The 24,589-nt window shown below is 40.3% G+C and overlaps 1 protein-coding gene across 4 annotated transcripts in view; it reads left to right on the top strand.

The window, feature by feature from the left end:
* The window catches only part of CCNY (cyclin Y), a 123,748-nt gene that overhangs the window by 55,974 nt on the left and 43,185 nt on the right, over nucleotides 1–24,589 (top strand). For 3 of the 4 annotated variants that reach the window (XM_005882304.2, XM_014529990.1, XM_014529991.1), the window contains 4 exons: nucleotides 4,338–4,438; nucleotides 10,545–10,580; nucleotides 15,817–15,874; nucleotides 15,971–16,090. In XM_005882304.2, the coding sequence (XP_005882366.1) occupies nucleotides 4,338–4,438; nucleotides 10,545–10,580; nucleotides 15,817–15,874; nucleotides 15,971–16,090 (315 nt within the window). Of the gene's footprint in view, nucleotides 1–4,337; nucleotides 4,439–10,544; nucleotides 10,581–14,740; nucleotides 14,850–15,816; nucleotides 15,875–15,970; nucleotides 16,091–24,589 lie in introns of those variants that run through there. The other variant, XM_014529992.1, reaches the window with a different exon arrangement.

Raw genomic sequence — 24,589 nt, 5'->3', positions numbered from 1 at the left:
CTTTTCTGGGGTTTTGTTTAGCTTCTTATTTGCAACATAGTATATAGTTGCTTAGACTTGCAGCTGAGAGGCTGGCAAGTTAGGCGGAGAAAGTTGGAGTCTGCAGCAAGCCAAGCCTCATGGTCGCTTCAGTGCCTGGCTGCCAGCCGCCATCTTGGCTGACAGTTAATTTGCATATAGTCACTGATTAGCCAATGAAAAGGGTAGCGGTCGTACGCCAATTACCATGTTTCTCTTTTATTAGTGTAGATGACAGCATGCATGACACAACAGAGTAAAATTTTACCTCAAAATTGGCATTTCCTAGTGTTTGTCTTTGAGACCCGATGTTGGTTTATTTTTCTATTTTCATAGAGTAATGATTTTGTTCACTTCTGTTCTTAATTCCATGGCTATTTGCTTTTCCTGCCCTTTCTTCTTTACTCCTGTAAGAAATTGAACCTGCTAAAAGCTATTTTGTCTTCCTTTTTCTTTCTATGGAATATTAGTTTGTTAACACTTTGCAGTCAAAGAGGAGTTTTTCTTTTATTTACTTTGTCCTTTTTATCTTTGTGTCTCTGAGCTCATGGTGGTGTTGGAAGGATATGATGCAACTTTCCTTTCTCTCAGCCCTGGTGTCATCTACATGTATGTCCTTCCCCACTATGAGTGCTCTGGGATTGCACAGGGGAATTTCACAGAATGTTCCTTGTGTCCACTCCTTACTAGCTGTGTAACTTTTTAGATGTTTCTTTGTTTGTAAAATGAGGAAAATACCCCCACCTGCCTCATGGTTTACTGAGACTGTGTACCGCAATGTACGGGAGGTAGCAGGTGGTAACATTGGGCACTGCCACCTCTTTTTTTTTTTTAATATATTTTATTGATTTTTTTACAGAGAGGAAGGGAGAGGGATAGAGAGCCAGAAACATCAATGAGAGAGAAACATGGATCAGCTGCCTCCTGCACAACCGCCACTGGGGATGTGCCCGTAACCAAGGTATATGCCCTTGACCGGAATAGAACCTGGGACCCTTTAGTCCACAGGCCGACGCTCCATCCACTGAGCCAAACCGGTTAGGGCACTGCCACCTCATTTTCACTTCTGTCTCTGCCCCATGCATGTTCTGTGCGCATCAAGCCCTCAGTTAATATTAATAAAGGGAAACTGGTGCAGATTTCAGTCTGTGCACACAGTTCTGTCTTTAATCAGGGTCATGATTTGCCCTCCTCTGAATAAATTTTTTTTTTAATTATGCAGCATTCATTTTTGGAGATTTTATTAATGTAATATTTTTTTTTACAAACATTTAAAACTTCTTTTCCTCTAGTAATATTACCTCATTTTTTAATGCTTTATTTTTATTTGATCCTAATGAACCCTAAGAAGTGGTAGGACAACTTTACTCAACCATTGAAAATGAGAAGTTAAAGTGTAGAAACTAAGTGTTAGAAGTGACTTCATACTTATTGAGCATGGTTCTGTGCTCAGCACACCACTTGTTATCCCATGCAGTCCTTACAGCACCACAATGAGGGGTAGCCTTTGCTCTCCATATTTTACAGATGGAAGGTACTGAATCTGCAGGAGGTAAAGCACAAGGCAACCTTATAACTTGTTGTCCAAATCAGGACACTAATGAGTGTGAAAGGGGGTGCTGATATTGTTTACTTCAGGGCAACACGGGCAAACTAGGATTGCCCCAGCAACCCAGAGCATGTGATCATCCTACTTAAGGAACTTGCCCAAGTTCACATAGCTAATCAGTGGCAGAGCTACATTCGGAACTCTAGGCTTTCTGACTCCAACCCATGTTCTAGCCCAACTTGTCTTGAAATGTCTCGTCCATATTGGCTAATTCCCTGCAGGGTCACAGAGAGCCAGCCATTGCTCCACTGAGGTGTGTCCTAAACATGTCAGCATTTCACTGACCAGTGGCATGGGCCCTTGCTATGAGCTCCTGTTTGCCAGCTTGACATGGCATGCTCCTTTCTGCTGAGGCTGTGCTGTCATGACCAGTCAAAGACCAGCTAGCCCATGGAGGCAAGCTTCCTGTGTGATGGCTGTGGTTTGGGCCCAAAAGGCTCTCTGGTCCCTGGATGAAGCTGCTTTGCGTTTGCTGATTCAAGAAATTTATCCAGTTTACCTCCAAGAGACTTGGAGTCTAGATCCTAGAGAACAGAGACGAGTGAGCTGGAAATGGCAGCGGAGATTGGTCAGTACTGCAGAAGTCACAAAAGCCTAAGAGCACCTGGAAGGACCCTCGGCCCAGATGGCAGGAAGGAGTCCCGAGCAAGGGCTGTCGACAAGGTTCTAGGTTGAGTTGGGGTCAGAGAAGGTAAAGGGCCTTTGGGGTATTGTATGAAAAGATCTGGGAGAACATGGCATAAGTGAAGAACTATAGGTAGAAAGGTATGGATTTGGTGTCACACAAATATGCCTTTTGAGCTCTGGTGTCTTAGATTTGACCTTGGGAACATTACTTCATTTCTCTGGACTCTTGACTCTTAAATGGGAATCTACTTACCTTCCTAGGGGTTTGTGAGTTGTAAATGAATACACGTAAAGTATTCAGAACACTATTTTTTTTTTTTTTAGTGATGTAGATTTCAGATCAAGAGGTTTACATTCTATGAATCTTGTAGTTCTGACATTCAACAAATGAGTTAAGCCCAGATGATATTTTAGAGTGATGACATACCCTGAAAATAAAAATCTTTTATAACTTAATACTTATGATTTTTATTCAATTTAGAAATAAGAGTTTAAAAGTTGAGTTGGCATACCCTGGCAAAGTGAGGGCTTTGGCACACCAACCCTTAGTACTGGGAGGCTCAGGCTAACATCTGGGCAATCCCAGGCCAAGACTGGCCAGCCCCTCAGTGGGGCTGATTTCAGGTTAATCTTCTGAACCTTAGGTACTATGTGCCCAGGGTTGTTCCTGCCCTGCAACTCAGGATGGTAGTGTCTTAGAATGTGAAGGGTTGTAGAGTGTGCTCACTAGAGTGCATCACTCAGCTCCTCTCCTTGACTCTGTTCACATTTTAATCGTGAAGAAATCAGAATAGTTGAAACCATACAATAATAGAAGTGAATTATTATTGTCCTTTTGCTGCTTTTTTGGGATTATTTCCAAAGTTATCCTGTATCTCCAAAAATTCATTAACATCTGTTAATTACTGAATTACAGTGGGGCCTTGACTTACGAATTTAATTCGTTCCATGATGGAGCTCGTAACTCAAATTACTCGTATGTCAAATCAAAAATGAACGAGTGAGACACGTGATGCTGGGCTGATGTGCGTTCACTGTGACGTTCGCTGCGCCAACTAGCGGTGGGGTATCTGAAGCTGGCTCGTAACCCGAATTTTAGCTCGCAACTCAAAGCAAAAAATCGGCCGAGAGACGGCTGGTATCTCGAAAAACTCCTTAGTCAGGGCACTCGTAAGTCAAGGCCCCACTGTATTGTGTTAAACTTATCTGTTGAGGTTTTGTTTGTAGTAGATTTTACACTAGTAGGGAAAATTTCATGAGAACTTTTAAAAACTTGCCTCCCATATTAATAGCTATTATTAGCTTCTGATATTTTAGTGTGTCTTACATGATTTCAATGTGGTTATTATAAGAGCTTAAAAAAAGAAAGAGAATTTTTAGTGCCTTAATAGTGTCTTAGTGAGAATGTTGTGATCAATTTAATAGGTATGAAAATTGATATCCAAGTTGTAACTTCAACTTACAAGCCTTCTTTGCGCCTTTCCTTACATAGTGCACAGACACACTATGTGAAGATCATCCATTGATACTCTTTTGCAAAGTATCAGATAATCTTCCCTTTAAAAGATAACTTTGCCCTAACAAAGGAATACTTTTTTTTTTTAACATCACCTCTTGAAATTCAAGTAGATTAACCAGGAGATTCTAAATTAACGTTGGCTGCATTTTCCATTGCCCCCAAATACTCTGTACCCCAAGAATAGAGTACAGTAGAGTCTTGGTGCATAAAACCAGGACATTCCCTTAATTGGGAGCTTTTGTTAGTATAATTAGCAGTCTGCTTGTTTCACACAGGCTCCAGGGCAGCTGATTTTTATGGATTCTGCACTCTGATGCTTGATAGCAAGAGTACTGTTCTTCCAATGAAGGGCGTTTGGGACTATGAGTGGTGACTTTTATATGTGGAAGAACAAGGAATTTCATCGTAAGAAGAAAGTGTTTTTATATTGTTCTTGCTGGGTAGTATTCACATTTCTTGCTAAGACATTTTTCCTTTGTGATCTGAAGTTTAAGGGGATGATGTTCTTTGGAAGAATTTTGAGCCCTGTTTAATTGTTACTGTCTTGTCGCCATTGTTTTCCAGCATCCTCCAGGACAAATAGCAAGGAAATACAGCTCCTGCTCCACTATTTTCCTAGACGATAGCACAGTCAGTCAACCAAACCTCAAGTATACAATTAAATGGTGGGTATACAGATTTTTGCTTAAATGAATGCTTTTTCTATTCCTAACTGGTTGGTTGTGGGATCTGGCAGGGGGAGGCCATTGACTATGGGAAATCTTTTTAAAATGTGATTTTGGTAGTTAAAATGTGGGGTGTTCAAAATATTTGTTAATATTACCAGTTAGGTAAAGAGACCAAATTTTGAAATTATTTTAAATATAAATTAAAGCATATTTTTTATTTTTGTGCATACTTTCTACCTTCCCACTTTTTATTAAGGCTATCCTTGCATGACTCTGCTAATATTTTACCTTCAAAACAAAATGAGATTCCACTTTAAGACTTGGGGATACAGTAGAAAGCAGGCCTGACATAATTGAAAGTGTCCTTGCCCACAATCGAGATCTGAGGTCTGACCTCAGCTCTGTCACCAAGGGGTGAGGGTTTGGATAAGACCCTTCTTTGGGGGATCTTATTTTCAAGTGGGGTTTAAGGGAGGAAGGGGAGTCTTGACATAAAATCCTTCCCATGTTGGGCTTCAGTTTTTATGTTTTAAAATGGGAGGTAAGAAGGAAGGAACACTGGTTTTTCCTGTAATGTTCCCACTAGCATTTTGATAACAGTTCACAGAGAACCTGATGTGCCAGGGTCTGTGGTCTTCAGCTCATCTGTGAAAAATCTGGGGTATTTTACCTCTATATTTAAGAAAATACACATTTAACAACAGTGCATAGTAGTGTTTGAGGTAAGTGTTTACATTGCTATTAGGAAGTATTCTATCTCAGTGGGCCAGATTTTCTGGCTTAGAAGTCCTGTTCTGAATGTTACCACATGTGACAATTAGTCACAGCCTCAATCAAGCAGTGGGGACTGTCATGGTCTTCTGTGGACACTCCAGGAGGAAGGTAGAAGTTTGACCACTTGGAGAGAGGCTGCCTTCTCTGTTGTGGGGTTGGTATTTCTAGGATCTAAATGGAAATGAGGCTTCTTCCCTCAATACCTTGGTGTTAAGGGCGTGGTAAATGAAGAGTGGGCATAAACCCAAACAGTCAGCTACTATAGATGGGAAGAGGTGTGCATATGAAAGCTCCACAGCACATGCCGCTGGCTGAGCCACTTCCTGCCCTGAGCCTAGACTTACTGCTGGGAAATGGGAAGTATAGCATTTCCGAGAGTAAATGATTAGCAGTTGTGGAGAGGAGTGGAAAGCCCTGAACATCCATGCACTATGTGGCTGTTGGCATCTGCTCAAGCTCTGGAGCCCAGAGCAAAAGCCACTAACTTCCTTTAATCCTGGAATCATCTTCATGGGGAGAGCAAGGCAGAGTGGAGCGGAACATGCCTCCCCTTTAGGGCCAGTGCGAGCTCTTGGGATTTACAAATGGATCTGAATCAGTTGCTCAATGGTTCATCCTTGGATGACTTAAAATCACCATTGGTTGTAACATGGACTCCCACTTAGGAGTGGGCAGGGAAACTGGATGACAATTTGATACTTTAGTGTCAAGTGTGAGAGGTGCAATCACCGAAGTTACAGCTATGCATCATTTAAATCAGTGGAATCAGCTCTGGCTGTGCTTGGGAGTCACCTGGGAGCTTAAAAACACACTGACGTTTGATGTCTCACCCCACAGATCCAGTGTATGGATTTTTAGCCCCTCTAGGACAGTGGTTGGCAAACTCATTAGTCAACAGAGCCAAATATCAACAGTACAACGATTGAAATTTCTTTTGAGAGCCAAATTTTTTAAACTTAAACTATATATAGGTAGGTACATTGTTATTAAGTTAATTAGGGTACTCCTAAGGCTTAGGAAGAGCCACACTCAAGGGGCCAAAGAGCCGCATGTGGCTCTCGAGTCGCAGTTTGCCGACCACGGCTCTAGGAGATTCTAATAGGCAGCCAAGGTTAAGGACCCCTGATATAAGTGGACAGCTTCTTTCCCCTCCCTAAAGTTCCCTTGAAAGTTTTAAATAAAATGTTTTAAATAAACTGTAGGTTAATACATGGAGGGAAAAGAAGCTGAAAAGCTAGACCAGTTAAGAAGGCTGACTTGAGACATAGCAGCGTGGATACTGTGGCTTCCCTGATCCAAAAGACATTTTCTCTGCACCACCCAAATTTCATATTCCTTTAGTCAGTAGTTTAGTTGTTTTAAAAAGTGCCCTGTTTAAAAAATGTACATGTTGGACCTGGGAGCCCTGAAAATATAAGGGGGTAGGGAAGATGCTAAGTCTGAATGCTCTCATCTTCTAAAATTTTGCCTAAACCTTATCCTACTCCTGTCTTGGCTCCCTCCCCCTAGTCATTAAAATTGATTACACACTCATTAATACAATAGTGTTCAACTTTATTATGGACATGGTGAGCATTTGTGGGCTGAACTTGCTTCTTGAAAACCAAGTATTCTTTTGTTTTTTTGAGAAAATTCTCTGAGTTCTAAACAACCAATTTATATTTTTATTTTTAAAAGAAAATGCTTCTGTAAATTGGTGAAATGCCAAAATGAGGAAACATATTTACAAATTTTAGGTTACTAAGTGGGGGGAAGGTTGGGTGCTATTCTAACAGTGAAAGAAAAGCCTAAATATAAAAAGTTTGGGCCCTCTCTCTGTGTTCATTTTTTTTTCATAGGCGTGATTTCTTTCTCTTTTTTTTTTTCCTTTAATATTTTTTAAAATTGATTTGAGAGAGGGGGAAGGGAGAGGGAGAGAGAGAGAGAAAAGCATTGATCGGCTGCCTCCTGCATGACCGCCACCAGGGATCAAGCCCTGAAACCCAGGCATGTGCCCCGACCAGGAATCGAACCCACCATCTCTTGGTGCATGGGATGGCACTCAACCAACTGAGCCACACCAGCCTGGCCATAGGCATGATTTCTTGTTGGAGAATTTGGTTTTCCTATCTTTCCCCTAAATACCAGTACCTCCGCTAAATCCTATAAGGAACAAAGGGGTGTTGATCAAGGAAAAGGTGTTGGGGGATGGGGCACATTTATACAGCTGGCCAATAGTACGTGGCCCTGGGCCTTTGAGCATCAGAGAGCACTACTTACCCACCTGTCTTTATCTCTGTGACTCAGCACCTCTTGATTTTCAAAGGTCTTAGGATCCTCACATGCTTTGCTGATTTAGTTCTAGGTAAGAAGACAAGTACAGTGCCAATTATTACAATCTATTCTGTTTTCTTGGTCAAGAAAATAGCATTTCTTTCTTCCTAGTTTTGTAGCAAAAGCATTTAAGTAAAACCTTTGATCCAAATATACTTTTGGTTTGGTCCCTACCCATCTACAGTGAAACCTCACCACTTTCTGAGGATGTGGCAGAACTGACTAGGCCTCCAAAGCTAGACATTTGGAGTGGAGCCTGACACCTGCAATTGATTAAGTTTTCAGCTGTCTGCCTTTTGCCCCCAGCAATCACTTTCTTTCAAGTTAACCAATGAAACTGCCACAGGGAGCTGGACTGTACATGCATTCTCAGCTTGATTTTCTCGCTTTTTAGGATATGACCCCGGAGTGGAAATTGTCCTTCAGAGTGGCTCTATTTTTCTCGGAAGTCTGAGACCACAATAATGTCCTATCTTGTTTTTGGCTCTGGAGGTTTGGGTCCCTGAAGATTTTCACTCAATCTACAGAAGCCAGTAGACCTCTTGAGATGGAAATATTGATAGGGGAATCACAATAATAATAACTTTAGTTTTAGAACTTTATATTTGAGATAATGCTTTTATATATTCCATTTGTTATAATAACAATTCTGTGATGTAGGTTGAATTGTCCTAATTTTATAAATGAGGAAATGAAGGCTCTGAGAGATGAATGAACTGTAATAAATGAAGGAGCCAGATTTGAACCCAGGTTGCTTTGATTTCCAGTTTAGTGATAGTTTTCCTGTGTCACACTCCCTCCCAGGGGAAACAAGAACCATTTTTTCTTCAATCAAAGTGACTAAACTAATCACTTCAAGCCCAATCGTATGAAGCTTTCAGCTTAAATCTTAACATTAGATTAGAAGAGCAATCACTACAGCATGAAAAAAACAGTATTTTCTTTTTTCCAGATGCATTGTGGTAGAATGAAAGGGCACAAAACCATTATACAAGCCAGAAATCCTGACATCTGGTGTCTGAGCCCAAATTTTCTCATTTATAAAATAGAATAGTAACATGTATTTTTTCATGTATGTGAAAGCACTTTGAAAGCTATATTATTATTTTTAAAAATTCTGAAGCCTTTTTACTTCAATTACAATTCTTTCATGAGCTTAGATTCTTTTCAAAATATTAGGAGAAAGAGAATATATTACTATTTGCTCCTGAATGCTTTTTTAAAAAATATATATATATTTTATTGATTTTTTACAGAGAGGAAGGGAGAGGGATAGAGAGTTAGAAACATCGATGAGAGAGAAACATCCATCAGCTGCCTCCTGCACACTCCCTACTGGGGCTGTGCCCGCAACCAAGGTACATGCCCTTGACCGGAATCGAACCTGGGACCTTTCAGTCCGCAGGCCGACGCTCTATCCACTGAGCCAAACCAGTTAGGGCTACTCCTGAATACTTTTAACAGTTAGCTGAAATTATTTGAATGAATAGATCTGGAGAGAAATTTGGAGGAATATACATTTTCTTGTGATACAGTGAGATTGGCTATTGTCATGTTAAGTTATTGGTAAATCTCTGAGCTAGTGGAATCCAGCATGCATGCCTAAGTTTCTTAAGTGGGTGCCTTGGATGGCAGTTTCTGTGCTCTGAGACCCAGAACGCAATCTGATAAGACTAGTTACCTCTGTTCTTGGTAGCTTAATAAATGAATTTTGGCCTCTTCAGTAAATTTTAGAGTTAAAAAGAAAATAGTGGTAGGAGCAAACAAACAAAAATAGTGAAAGGAGCTAGTCAGTTTACAAAAGAGGAAATTTTAAAAATTGGCCAGTTGATATCAATAAGCCTGCCAACTTGATAGGTTATGAAAGAAACTCAAATTGAAAACAGGTACACCATTTTTTAACCTACCCTGTTAGAGAACATTTTGTCAAAACATGTAAGGTGAATATTAGCAGGGGTGAGGTAAAACAGACACTGGTGGGGAAGTCTACTGGTATAGTTTTTTTGCAAAGATATTTGGCAGTGTATGTGGGGAGCCCTACAATTATGAATGACTTTAGACTGAGTAATTGCAATTACAAGATGTTCTTTTATGGAAATAATGTACACAGGTTGCACACATATTTATCTCAGAATATTTATTATGCTGTTAATTATAATTGCAAAGTATTAGAAACAAATGTTCACTAGGAGGGGAATGGTTAATAAATTATTCAACAACTATATGATAGAACATAACCATTTAAAATCATGTTTTTAAAGACTATTTTAATTGTAAGGAAAATGTTAGTGAGAATAAAAGTAGGACACAAACCTATTATATATAATGTATAGAATCTATGTATCTCAAGCTAATAGTCATCTTTGGGCAAAAGGATTATTTTTACTTATACTTTCTGTGTTTTCTAAAATTTTCATCTTATGGATATAATGCATTTTATAATCAGAAAGGGGAATGTCTTCGTTAAATTAAGATCTTTTAAAATGTAAAATAAAATTTAAAGATTGTATAACAAATAGGAATTGCAGTACCATTTCAGCAAGTGAGTGAATAAGTAGACCGATTGCCATGAGGTTGTTGATTTAAGGGAAAAAATATCAAACCCCTGTGAGTGATAGTCACATTTTTCTGGTAGTTACAAAGAAACCACTACTTTTCTAAAATAGTAGGTACTGATTTGGATATTTCTAAAGGTGTTTAATTTATACCACCTGTATTTGTACGTAGTGCTTGTATTTTACAAGTGAGGAAAGCTTAAGATTTCAGGTAGTAAGAGAAATTTTTAAATATCACTGAAGTTTCGGTATTTCTGAAAAAGATTTAATAATTTCTAGGAATGAGTACCAGATTGATTTATTTTAAAGAGACCATTTTTAAAATCAGCATTCTGACTTAAATGGGACTGTTCAGATGGATTGTTTGACTTTTACTTAAATTTAAATATCAGACTGATGTCAGATAATACATAACATCTTGAGTATGCTTATGAAACATTGAACTGCATTTTATTTTACAGTGTAGCTCTCGCAATATATTATCACATCAAAAACAGGTATGTGGATGATTAATTTTGTGCTAAAAACATTACATTTTATGTTTTTTGTTCTTTTCCTATTATTTTCTTGTTGCTTTGGCCTTCAATTTTCATAGATTTCTAAAATTAGTATAATTTACCAAAACTTCTCAGGTAAGTGCTGAATTGCTTCCAATTCAAAGAAAATCAGATGGGTGTCTGTGTTTGAAGTTAGCAAAACAAAGCAAAGCTTCTTGATAATATTTAGCCTCCTCTTTACTCTTTATTTCCTGAATAATTTGTTTAAACATTCTATCTTTTATAAACTATTATTTAAAAAATTTACTGTATGCTACATTAACATGAAAAATAATGTTTAGTATTTTAATTTAGTAGAAGAAATTTTGGGTTGAATTTAGACATAAATTACATTAATGGTTTAGAAACCTCTCTGACATGAGTATGAAGATTGTTCAGTTAATTTAATAGGGAATCAGAGAAAAATCATTTAAGAATATACCATTAACATTTTATTTGAACACTAAACATGTAAAAGTACATTCATTTGCCATTTAAAAAATTTTTTAATGGTTTTTTTTTTTTTTATTTCAGAGAGAGGAAGGGAGAGAGAGAGGGAGAGAGAGATAGAAACATCAATGATGATAGAGAATCATTGATGGCTGCCTCCTGCACACCCCCCACTGGGGATTGACCTGGAATCAAACCCTGACTTCTTGGTTCCTGGGTGGACACTTAACCACTGAGCCATGCCAGCTGGGCCATTTGCCAATTTTTTAATGTAGCATCAAGACTTTAGTTTTGAGCTGCGGCATTGATTAGAATACCAAAATGACTTTCTTTTGTAAGCCACACCTGTAATTTATCCTTTTCCACAGTGTTGTTTTTTTTTAAATCAATATCAACAGAACATAAGACATATGCAGAACAATCTGAGTATAGAATCTTTCAGGTTTTGACCACACAATGAATTTATTTTTAGAGATGGCCTCTTATTGTATCTTTTCCAAAGCACCCTTCTTCATTTTCATAAGAACAAAGCCACTCTCATTGCAGTCTTATTAAGTGACATTTACATATGTTATATGAATCTAATAAAAACAACTTGTGTGAAAGAATGAAATTCAACCCAGTAATGCCCTGACCAGTGTGGCTCAGGTTGGAGTGGCATCCTGTGCACCAGAAGGTCTCAAGTTCAAATCCCAGTCAGGGCATATACTTAGGTTGCAGGTTCCACCCAGGTTGGGACAGGTAAGGGAGGCAACCGATTGATGTATCCCTCTCACATCCATATTTTTCTTTCTCTTCCCCTTCCTTAAAAAAATTCAACCCAGTATATTTGAAGCTTAACTGGCTTTATTAAGTGATCCATGAATTGGGCAGCATTCCACCCAGCAGTAGAAGGGAGTTTCAGGGGTTATACAAAATGGAAAGTAAGTTTGTGGGGGGTTTTTGTATTGATTTTTAGAGGAAGGGAGAGAGACTTCAATGTGAGAAAGAAACATGGGTGGGTTGCCTCCTGTCAGGGATTGAACTGGAAACCTGGGTATGTGCCCTAATCAGGACTCAAACCCACCACCTTTCGGTGTATAAGACAACTCTCAACCAACTGAGCCACAATGGCCAGGGCAAAATAGAAAGTTTTTATAGGCAGAAAGCGGGTGGGACTAAGAAGTTAAAAGAGTGGATTATTTCAGGCAAGGATACCTTTCCTTAGGGAAGGCAGATTACCTCAGTAGTGCTGATAGGAAATTCCAAACTGATTGGCTTAAAATTCCACTCCTGAATCTGCATTTAGATTAGTTATTAAGTGTTGGTTTGGTGACATAGCTTAGCAAAAGTGACTCCATTTTGGCCTGTTTTTGTTGTTTGTTTTAAAAACACTGATGTGACCCATTTCTGGGAACAAGCATGGCCACCTCATGGTTGGAATGGATCTCAGTGGGTAGGCACCACACTGCCTTCAGTGTGTTTTACAAAAAGGGTATGGGAGAGTTGTGTTAAGTCAATGAAGTGGAAGTTAGATGACAGAGCTTCTTCTGAACAGTCTTATGGGAAAATACAAATATCTGGAGGTAAACACCTGGAAAGGTATTCTCTGTCGTTACATTTTCCTGTATTGTAATTGTGATTCATGGTTCTTTATGGTGCTTGAGAATTTTGGATTTAAAAATTTATAAATTGTAGGCTACTGGACCGTTAAACCTTGACCAGAATAACATATCAATGAAAGTGTAGGTTTTGTCTTGCTGCTTATTTCTATGATAGTCGTTCAAACTTTTTCAACATTTAAGTCTTAGATAACAGTGTAGTACCACTCATGGAACTCAGCTGTGTTTCCAAGCCAACCAGTTTTGCATTAGTATCTCTAAGTGATTTCTCAGTTCTTAGACTGTTATAGATACCAAAGTTAATTTATAGTCATAGCTGACTTTATAAGTGCTTACTCTGGCCACCCCAGCAGCTCTTTACATGCATTATCTCATTTAGGGTTTTGTGTGGGTTTTTTGTTTTTTTTTAATTGGAGAGAGAGAGAAACATTAATGATGAGAGAGAATCATAGATCGGCCGCCTCCTGCACATTCTCCTATTGGGGATCAAGCCTGCAACCCGGGCATGTGCCCTGACCAGGAATCAAACCAGGACCTCCTGGTTCATAGGTTGATGCTCAACCACTGAGTCACACTGGTCAGGCTCATTTAGCTTTTATAATAACTTCATGAGGTGATACTGATATTGAAAGGAATTTTAGGGACAGGAAAGGCAATTTTAGGGAAGTGGGGTCCATGAGAGAGGAAGACATACATAACGGGTTGAGACAGCTCCAAGCTGCCAGATTACTTATCTTACATTCACAGAGAATGGAGGAATGTTACAAGATAAGAGGAACAAGAACGGGGGAGGCGGGGAGGGCAACGAGTGAGCTTTAAAACTTTGAAACTGATACCATGCAGGAAAGTAGCCAATTAGAAAAGCACGAGGGAATATAAATTAAGGAAGGGTCCAATTAGAAAGTGGAATGAACAGACAAAGCTCACAGCATTTATAAACCCGGAGACAAAGAGACTGAGAGGATTAGATTTTTTCCCATTTTAGAGAGAGCATTTTTTCCCATTTGGGGACCCCTCCCCAGGGGGAGTTTGTGTACACTTAAAATAAACTTCCACATTTTTGCTTAACATCTTTTAGTCTGCAAATTTTATTCTTCAAACTTTGTAGGACAAGAACCCCACAATGAGAGTCCAAACTCACCATTCTGTGTCTCAATGTTATCTCCATTTTACAGATAGAGAAACTGAGGTACAGCAAGGTAAAATAATTTGCCTAAGATTACACAACTGGTAAATTGGGGAATGGGGAAATTGAACTCAGGCAATATACCACTGAGACTTTTAATCATGTACTTTACTTGCCCAATGGTGATGAACTGGGCCAAAAGTAAGTGAATGGAAGTGAGAAAGTCCAACTGAAAAAGTGAGCATTTGTAAACAAGCATGATTGACATACAGATTGTACCTTCTTGGGATGAGGTAGCATTGACCAACTGCAGACTTTCTCCTTGATAAATCATACTGGCCACACCTCTGGAGCTGGTGATAGATCCATTATGGTGCTAATCAGCTGAGACACGTAACTTTTGATGGAGGTGAAAGAAAAATCTATTTCACAGAGGAGTCATTTTAGCTTAAATTCTTAATCTTCATTTATATTTTGAACCTACATTTTCATTTTTAAAATTACTTCTGGTGAATGTTTCTTGAGAGTGCTGAAGGGCCTTCCTTACTCATCAGAAAAATTGAATAGAACTGAACAGCCCAAAGAAGAGGGGTATTGGGCCAGGCTTTGTCTCTCACATAGCACCTTGAGTAATCTTGCAGAGGCAGTTAGTGAGCTGAGGCATGGGTTAATTTCTCATAGCTGGGGTTCTTATAAAAGGAAGTGTCACCACGTGCACCAGAAGGAGCCATCTTTATGTTTTCAGACTCCACTATCAGGTCCTACCTGGTTGAACCTGTCTTTACTGGCATTTATCTAAATCAGAGGTGGGGAACCTTTTTTCTGCCAAGCGCCATTTGGATATTTATAACATCATTCCCGGACCATACAAAATTATCAGCTTAAAAATTAGCCTGCTATATTTGGTCAAACATTTAATTAACTCACCCCTAATGCCTTGGCAGGGCCAGACCAAAGGATTTCCAGGGCCGAGGCCTGAGGGCTGGAAGTTCCCCACTCTTGATCTAAATCTTTGCTACCTGTGTTCCTGCAGGCTAGTGAAAATAAGCACAGGTATGAATGCCCAAAGCTTTAAAAACAATTGATAATGCACATTGAGTTGTTCTGTTGAGATCTTTCTTTCTCTCTTATTTTTGTGTAGACAGTAAATTCATAGAGCAGAAACTGTAGTGTTTACCACCATGGTTGTGTGTTAGGGACTGGTCTGGAGTCTTCTATTCACAACCCTAATTGACATTGGAAGCACAGACTATGGAAATGATATGTTGTTACCAAAAGCAGTGGTTTCCAAATATGGTTTGTAAAGAAAAGTTTTTAGGCAAAATTCAACAGATGAAAAGCAAAGCTGTCTATGGTGAGGTATGAATAGTCCCTGCAGGACAGCTGCCTGAGGCACTGTGCTTAGAGTGAAAGCCATTACTTTACATGGAGCAACCAGTCATTTTTTTTTTTATAGGTTTATAGGTTATTGAATTGAGCTTTTCTATGCATCACCTCATTTTTTCAGTACAAAACTGTGAAACTCTTAATGAAATGTTAATTTTGCATGTTGTTAAACTCTTCAGATTAATCTTTAGGATACATTGAATGTTCATTTTACCTTTGGACTTCTTGTCAACCACAACATACTACTAGTTTAAGCAGATCTGTCAGCCTTTGCTCAAGAAACAAGATGTTAGTGGGGGTGGGATGGAGGGAGTCAATGGGGGAAAAAGGGATGACATTTGTAATTTCAACAATAAAGATAAATTTAAAAAAAACACAAGATGTTAAATTTAGATTTGGTTCATTTGAAAACTCAGAAAATAAAAATTTGAATTCTCACACAAGTTAATTTATAACCTTTATTTCATGGACTGTTCAAAAATTATCTAATACTGTACCCAAGTAAGACAAATTATTATTCGCTGCCTTCTCTTTCTTGAAATAACAGTTGAATCAAAATATATTTTGTTTTATTTTGAAGGACACTCATTCTTGCAGAAAGTAAACTCCATTTTCTATTAATTTTCCCCACCAGAGACCCAGATGGAAGGATGCTCTTAGATATTTTTGATGAAAACCTTCATCCTCTTTCGGTAATCTCCTCCTCCTCGTGTTTCATGATATTGTTTAATTATTTCTCTTTTGCTCTTATTGGGTGGCCTGGCATCTGAAAATATTTTTTTCCCCAGAAATCTGAAGTGCCACCAGATTATGACAAACACAACCCAGAGCAGAAGCAGATTTACCGGTTTGTTCGGACACTGTTCAGTGCTGCTCAACTGACGGCTGAATGTGCCATTGTCACTCTGGTGAGTGCCCTCAGGAGACCGCCCATCGGGTACTTGAGTGAAGTGGTACATAGGGACTCTAATCAGGTATCCTAAGGACACTGTAGTTTCTCCTTTGGCATTAGAGTAGGGAGCTCCTAAAAGAAGGTGTAAAGTCTATTCCACAGTCCCCTTGAAAGTCAGTTGTACAATCACATTCAAAACCAATAAATGTTGAAACCTTAAATGCAGGTAAGTAAGACAAGGCTTCCCCCTCCCTATGAATGTCCAGGTTTCCTGTTGTTGATGTCTACTAAAGTTTTAATGACAGTCATAGGATAAACACATACATCCAACATGAATACCTATATAGGAAGGAGTGTATATTGCTACCTTCTCTTTTCTGTTTTGTGTAAATAATGTGTTTCTAAGATATTCAAAGACAACTTGGAGGTAATCTGCACTTTCAGGCTCAAACAAGAGATAAAAATCTTTACTATTAGATTTTTATAGCTTTAGGGACTATTTAGGTGAAATATCATTTGGGAAATAGATTTGACAATGGAACCCATTGTCACTGACCTTTTACATTGTGAGGAAATCAGATAATGAGTTGTCCTGGAGGGGACAGAAAGGCATTCCCTGGAGCTTCTTAGAAGAGATGATTGTTAAATAGAAAGTTTACAGGCCATTTGAGGACCCTTTGTGTCTCTGTCACACTGAGAGCTCTGTGCTCTACTGCTAATGAAACAGTAAACCTGTTCATTTATTCATTCATTAATTCATGCCTTTGTTAATTTCTTCTCTCCTTGAACCTCCTCCTAATGGCTAAAACAGGCATTCATTACTAGGCAATTTGGATGATTTAGGCTCTTATGTCACAATTGAGAAGAAAATTTATTGCTCAGCTTTGTTATCTTAGAGGTTTTCATGTTCTTAAAAAACACAACAGCGTTGAAATTTTTATGTAGAGGAATTGCAATGAAGAGAAAACAAGAGTAAGAAAATGGGGTGAAACCATGGATGAAATTAGTACTAAGATTCATACCATGAAGAAATGATTTATTTTTAAGCTACTGCTGGTGGCATTTGGTGGGGATTTTTTTACCTTTAATTCTTAAGAAAATTAGACCTGACTGACCTGATAGTGCCTCATTGCTTAGATTTATTAGCATGAAGGTAAGATTTTTCATCCCTGCAGCTTCCCCAGTTTCTGCAAAGATGTTGAGAGACTATCTGAAGTGCATTTTCGTCTTCAATCAGTTAACTCATGTCTTTGGAGTTCTATAGGACTGGTGCATACTTGTCAGACATTTGTTAACTACTGAAGTCTTCACCCATCCTATTAGATAAACTGGTAGCTTAGCAGGAGATTAGCGTATATTCGGGTCTTGTTGGTTACAACCTAAGGATGAGCAGTTGTGGGATTCTACATGGTAGGTACAGCACTGCAGACCAACTCTCTGGTGGCTGCTGCTTGTGATAACCTGAATGGTGAGGGGAGGTTTTTTCCCCTGGGGTCGTGTCTCACCACACTGAAGAATAAGCTCCAGGAACCAGAAAATTTAAGCAAAAGTGTGGAAAATTTATTACAAGCAGTCAGACTCCCCTTACCGGGAGGAAGGCCCCATAATGGGCTGCCTCTGAAGCCTTGTACTCTAGGGGTATATATTTGCTACAAGCCTGCTCTGTATTTACCTGTGTGGCCACTTGATTGATTCCCTCATTGTTCTTGCCCAGCAGTGGACCTGAACTTTCTCTTTTCTTTGTTCCTATGGGTCAGTACACCTTGTTGCTGCAGGCCCTCCCTTGGCTTCCCATGCCTCCCGCTCTGTGTCTAAAAAAATTCTATTATTTCAGCATGGTTGGTTTCTGTGATTAAGCTTGCTCAAACTGCCATGTCTATCCCTGCCTTTGTTTCCCATTGGACCCCTGCCCTGTCTGCCTGTGTTTCAAGTTAATTGCTCTCACTTGCATTGACTGAGAGTCAGCCTGCATGCCTGTGGGCAGACAGATGCATGCTCTGAACCAGACCCTGTGTGATAATGCTTTCCTTTTCTTGTGCCCGCTAGACTTAGAAACAGCAGAACATTTCCTATATAGAGTTGGCAGAGATGCACTAATCTCTGCTTTTCTCCTGTATTCTCTTGACATCTTGGCATGCTTCCCAGAAGGAAATGGTGGGGGAAAGGGTGGGAAGGACAGCAGTTAACCTTGGCCCTGTTTCCCACAAAGAAACAAGATTGGAACCTGCCTGTGGTAAGAGAGCTTCCAAGACCTTCAAACACCCAGCACCTACTAAACCCAAAGCAAATATTTCACAGCTTAATTAACTTCATTTTAAAAGAGTAATAATAGCCGAAACTGGTTTGGCTCAGTGGATAGAGCGTCGGCCTGGGGACTGAAAGGTCCCAGGTTCGATTCCGGTCAAGGGCATGTACCTTGGTTGGGGCACATCCCCAGTGGGAGATGTGCAGGAGGCAGCTGATCGATGTTTCTCTCTCATCGATGTTTCTAGCTCTCTCTCTCCCTTCCTCTCTGTAAAATATCAATAAAATATATTTTTTAAAAAAATAAATAAAAGAGTAACAATAACTTAATTTCACTAAATACATTCATTTAGCCTTATAGGATATGCTAAAGCTTTCCTATTGATACTGACGTGAGGAAATTAAAAATGAAGGTGAGGTCATAGAATTGCACCTTGCTGAGTTATAAGGGCACTTTGTGGGAAGCCAGAGTTGGGTGAAAGGCCATAGAATCCAATTGCCCTTCTGCCCCTTTCTCTCAGGAGTTACTTTAGCTGGTTTATCCTTAAAGCCATGTAGTAGTTGGGACTAAAATATAGTTCACTGCCTGCCTAACCCAGGGATTTTAATTACTATGAGGATAAGAAACCTACACAAAGAGGCCAAGGCTGGAGGTTTATTGGAAAGTCCTGGGTCCCATAGATCTCTTGTCCTCTAGAATGGAAGTACCTCAGGCTGTATAATGAGATCAACAGGTTCTTCTCTCCTTCCCTGCTCTTCAGGGTCTGCGTCATCATGCCTCTACTCCTTCCTGCTGGTCTTCAGCATTAATTTTCAGTTTGACTTCTGGTTGTTTGAACTAGGAAAGTGTTGCTGGAAGAAATAGGATTCTTCCATGGTATCATGGGAAATGCATTTTAAGGAGGGTTTGAGGTGCAGTGACAAGATTTACTAGAGGGGCACACAGGACATAGATACCCCTGAAGAGGATGCCACACTGCCTCATCCATGACCAGGTGGCTCAGCTCCAAATTGCGGCAGATGTCCATCCTCTGGAGCCGCAGGCCCACACTTGTCCCCACTGAGCCCGGGAGGAGGGTTGTGGTCCAGAGATGCTGTGCCATTACCCTAGTGTTGGCATCCAAAGCTTCAGTAGTCTAGCTTAGTCTCATTCCTCTCTGGTTCACTTTCCATGCTGTGCCTTGGCCTGCCACAATGGTTGCTACACCCAGGCCTTTGAGGCTGAATGGAGAGAGAGCGCCCCCTATGTCTTTGTTAAGCTTTGATTATTTTTCTTTGGACTGGGGAGAGAGCAGGATTTCTTTCAAACTATCCAATCTCTTTCCTGGATCTTCTGGGGTTTTGTTCCCTTACCCTATCTGTTCTTTTTCTCAGATTTTCCCAGGCTAGACTCCTCCCTTTATGGTCACTATTTTGGCTCCTATTGCGAATGCCTCATAGTTTTGCCTCCTCATCTGGCTTGTGCTGCGCATGTCTCAGCTGTGGGACAGCCTATTGTTCCTTGGATAGATTGGAAAGTCAATCTTTCCTGTACACTCAGATGCCTGGAGTGACTGTGAAGCTACTTCTTCCTAGTTAATCTGGCTTAATGTCTGACTTTATATGCTGTCTTCCTTTGTTAATAACTAACTAGCTGCCTATACTAACAGAAGTAACCGTCCTAACCTTGACTCTACATCACTTTTTCATTTAAGTCCCAACACTGGCTAATTTTGTCTCTTATATTTAGTTCAGATTTTGGAGAGGGGATTAATTTTGATTTGATCCATCAGTGATTGGCTTAGTTCCTTTGGAGTCAGATGTTCATCCTTAACATAATCAATTGTGACTCAGAGGTGACAGGAGAAAGAGGCCCAGGGCTTTGGCCTAAGCCATTATTTTTCTTACTCTGTAAACTCCTCTGGCTTAAAACCTCCAGTGGTTCCCCATCTTGCTCAAAGGAAGCCACAAAGAAAGCCCTGACATGCCCCATAGGGCCCCAGCAGGATCAGGCCTCATTTTCATCTCAACTCAGCTGTCACCACTACTCCTTCTGGTCATTCTGTTCCAGCCACTATGGCACCCAGACACATAGCTACCTCACGACTTTGGCACTTGACACCTGCCTGGAATCCTCTTTCCCAGATATGCATATGGTACCTCCTTGCCTTCCTTCAAGTCTTTGCTCAGAGAGCATATCAGTAGGGCCATGGTATATTGAATTGTAACTTCCCTTTTCCTTCCTCCCTCCTCATTTCCTTCCTATCATTTCTTGCTTTGTTTTTCTCCACAGCACTTACCACCAATTAATTCTTTAGATTTTACTCATTATTTCATTTATTTTGTCTTTAACCTCTATGATTAATGATTTTCTATCTTTTTGTCTTTTTTGTTTTGGTTTACTGCAATATGACCAGCATCCAGAAAACATCCTGATACATAATAAATGTTCAGAAAATATCTATTAAATGTGCAAAGTAAGCATGGTAATGACTACCTACTGGCTGAAGTAAATAAAGATGTTATTGATGTGCCCCACACTTTTTCTGAAACATAAGGAACATTCCATAGCTATTTGCTAGAGTCTTCCTCTTCCCCAGTAGTGGTTTAAACTCATATTCTGCTGTTTCACTGCTTAAGATAGTAAGATGAGCTTTCTGAAGGGAGGGTGGCAAAGTCTTTAGCTGTGGGGACATTATCAGACAGGCCCCTTACTGAGTGTGCTGACAACGTTGGTTCTATCTGTACAGCTGTGGTGATGGTGATGGGTGATGGGAGGGAGAGAGGAAGTTAGTAATGGATGAAGTTAGGCATAAACAAGAGGGGAATCAAGAAGAAATGGAGGTGGCAAAGTGAGAACTAACAAGACAAGAGGAAAGATATATTACCTTTCTATTAATTATTTTTTATTATATTTATAGCTTTATTAAAATACAGTTCACATACCATATAATGCACCCATTTAACATGAACACTATAGTAGTTTTTAATATATGGTACAACCATCCACAACCTAATTTCAGAATATTTTTGTCACCTTGTAAAGATACCCCTAATCCTTTACCAGTTACTCTTTATTCCTAATCCCCACCCCAGAACTGGGTAGCTACTAGTAGGTGTACCGGTTAATAATGGCAGATTTTGTAATCAAAGAAAACATGATAATTTCAAGCGAAACATCAAAAGTTCTTTATTCAAAGTAATGTCCATTGCTAGCTACACATTTCCCCCATCTTTCAGGTGATTTGTGGATACCATCCCAATAGAACTTTTCTTGTTTTGAGGCAAACCATTCACAGACCCAATTTTCCACTTCTTCGTACGTTTTGAAGTGCTGCTCAGAAAGTGTATGTGCCATAAATCGGAACAAGTGGTAATCTGAAGAAGCAAGGTCTGGTGAATACGGCGAGTGGGTTAATACTTCCCAGGCAAGATGTTTTAATGTGTCTTTAACTGGTTTTGAAGTGTGTGATGGTGCATTATCATGAAGCAAAATTACTTTGCCGTGTCTTCTGGCACATTCTGGTCATTTCACGATCAAAGCGTGGTTGAAATTGATTATTTGTTGTCAGTAGCGATCAGTATTAACGGTTTCACCTGGTTTTAGAAGCTCATAATACACCACACCTTCCTGGTCCCACCAAATGCAGAGCATTGTCTTCTTTCCGAAGCAATTTGGCCTTGCAGTCGATGTTGATGGTTGACCTGGATCAACCCATGATTTTGTGCGTTTTGGATTCTCAAAATAAATCCACTTTTCATCGCCAGTCACAATTCGATGCAAAAAAGACTTTCTTTTTTGCTGTTGAAGCAACATTTTACTGATGACTTTTCAGTTTTCCATTTGTCTTTCATTCAGTTGATGTGGCACTCATTTTCCTTCCTTTAAAATCTTTCCCATTGCTTGTAAACGATTGGAAATTGTTTGCTGAGCAACTTTTAATCTTTCTGCAAGTTGTTTTTGAGTTTTACACGCATCTTCATCCAATCATGCTTGTAATTGTTGGTCTTCAAACTTTTTCAGTTGACCTGGACGTTCTTTGTCTTTCACATGGAAATCATCACTTTTAAAGCATTTAAACCAGCGTTCACAAGTATCTTGAGATGGAGCATGTTCACCATTAGCTTCCCGAAGTATACGATAACTTTCAGCAGCACTTTTCTTTAAAGTAATGAATTAAAACTTGTCACAAATGCTCTTTTTTTGGCATGAAATTTGACATGTTTAAGTGTAAAAATGTCTGTGATATTAACACCTTCAGCAAATTTGACATATGAAGTTTTGAAGCTTGCTATCAATACAACAAAATAGCATACATATCAAATCGCATATATATCAACATGTGTAACTCCATCTATTGAGAAAAGTCCGCATTATTAACTGGTACACCTAGTAATTTAGTTCTTGTCTCTGTAGATTTGCCTGCTCTAGACAATTCACATAAATGGATTCATATAATATGTGATCTTTTGTGATTGGCTTCTTTTCATTTACCAAATGTCTTCAAAGTTCATCCACATTTTAACATGTATAATATTTCATTCATTTTTATTTCCAAATAATATTCTATTGTATAGGTATACTCATTTTGTTTATTGGTTGATGAACACTCGAGTTGTTTCTGCTTTTTAGCCATTACAGATCATGTTTTTGTGAACATTTGTGCACACATTTTTGAGTGTGCATATCTCTTGGTATACACCTAGAAATGGAATTGTTAGGTCAGATGGTAAATCTATGTTTAACTTTTTGAGCAACAGCCTGACTGTTTTCCAATGTGACTGCACTATTTTATATTCCCACTAGAGGCCTGGTGCAGGAATTCATGCGCGGGTGGGGTCCAGCTGGCCCACCCTGATGGGTGCCCATTGGGCAGGGCCGGCCATGGGGTCTAATGTTGGAAGCTATAGCTTTCCCCAGCTAGACCTAATTATACTTTAAGGATGGCCAAAAGAAAACACACAACAGAATTGTTTTGCATTTCACGTGCCATGAGATGAAGTTGTTTATGTGTTGTTTGCAAACATATATCAAGATGGATGATGGCCCTTTAATGATTTTTGCGTTCTTCCTGGGGCTCTGCCCTCAGTTTCCCAATATGATCTTCATGTTTGTTTGTTTAAAAGTTTTTCTGTTTTAGAATGTGCCTACCCTTTGCTGTTGATCCTGGCAGCCTGCAGGTCCTCTTTGCCGCCCATTTTAAAGAGAGAATGAAAGCTCACCTAATCTACAAGGCACCGCAATTTCACAAAATCCCCACCCAGCCTCTCTACGTTCCTTAGCAAAGTGCTGCCATCTCATTAATGCTTAGATCATCTTTTTGGCTAACTTGAAAGGTCTCCTGGGGCTGTGGGCCATGGAGGGAGAATTCTACACCTTGGATGTAATATTAACAGAGTCCTCTGGAGACTGGTTAGGGACAGAAGGGACTGATATTTATTTTCTTGTGCTTTCACTAAATGTACATGCACCAAGGAGCCAGGCAGTGATTTAGGGGTGTTGGGGGCCCATCGGGGGCCAAGCCAGCAGGGGGAGGGGCCCGATTGGGGCCCAGATCAGGCTGGTTGGCTGCCACAATGTGTCATAGCCACCAGTCGTTCTGGTCATTCCACCTTAATGGTTGCTGGGTTTTTATTTATATACTAGAGGCCCGGTGCACAAAAATTTGTGCACTCGGGAGGGAGAGGGGTCCATCAGCCCGGCCTGTGCCCTCTCGCAGTCTGGGACCCCTCGGCAGATAACGACCTGCTGGCTTAGGCCTGCTCCCGGGTGGCAGAGGGCAAGCCCAATCCCTAGGTGCAGCCCCTGGTCGGGCTCAGAGCAGGGCTGATTGGGGAGTTGGGGCGCCGCCCCCTGTCATGCACAGAGCAGGGCGGATCGGGAGGTTGCTATGCCACCCCTAGTCACGCTCGGTAGAGCTGATTGGGGGGTTGGGGCACCGCCCCCTGTCACACTCAAGGCAGGGTCGATGGGGAGGTTGCGGCGCCACCCCTTTTCACGCACAGAGCAGGGCCCATCAGGGGGTTGGGGCGCTGCCCCCTGTCGCGCACAGAGCAGGGTCAATCAGGGGGTTGGGGAGCTCCCCCCTGTCACACACAGAGCAGGGCAGATCAGGAGGTTGAGGAGCTCCCCCCTGTCACTCACAGAGTAGGGCCGATAGGGGAGTTGGGGCACCACCCCCTGTCACACACAGAGCAGGGCAGATCAGGGGGTTGGGGTGCTGCACCCTGTCACACTCAGGGCAGGGCCGATGGGGAGGTTATGGCTCTACCCCGTCACACACAGAGCAGG

Source organism: Myotis brandtii, unplaced genomic scaffold, assembly GCF_000412655.1.
Source record: "Myotis brandtii unplaced genomic scaffold, ASM41265v1 scaffold703, whole genome shotgun sequence".
In the NCBI taxonomy this organism is placed as follows: domain Eukaryota; kingdom Metazoa; phylum Chordata; class Mammalia; order Chiroptera; family Vespertilionidae; genus Myotis; species Myotis brandtii.
Note: the sequence above shows the minus strand (reverse complement) of the source record. Positions and strands in the feature narration are given on the sequence as shown.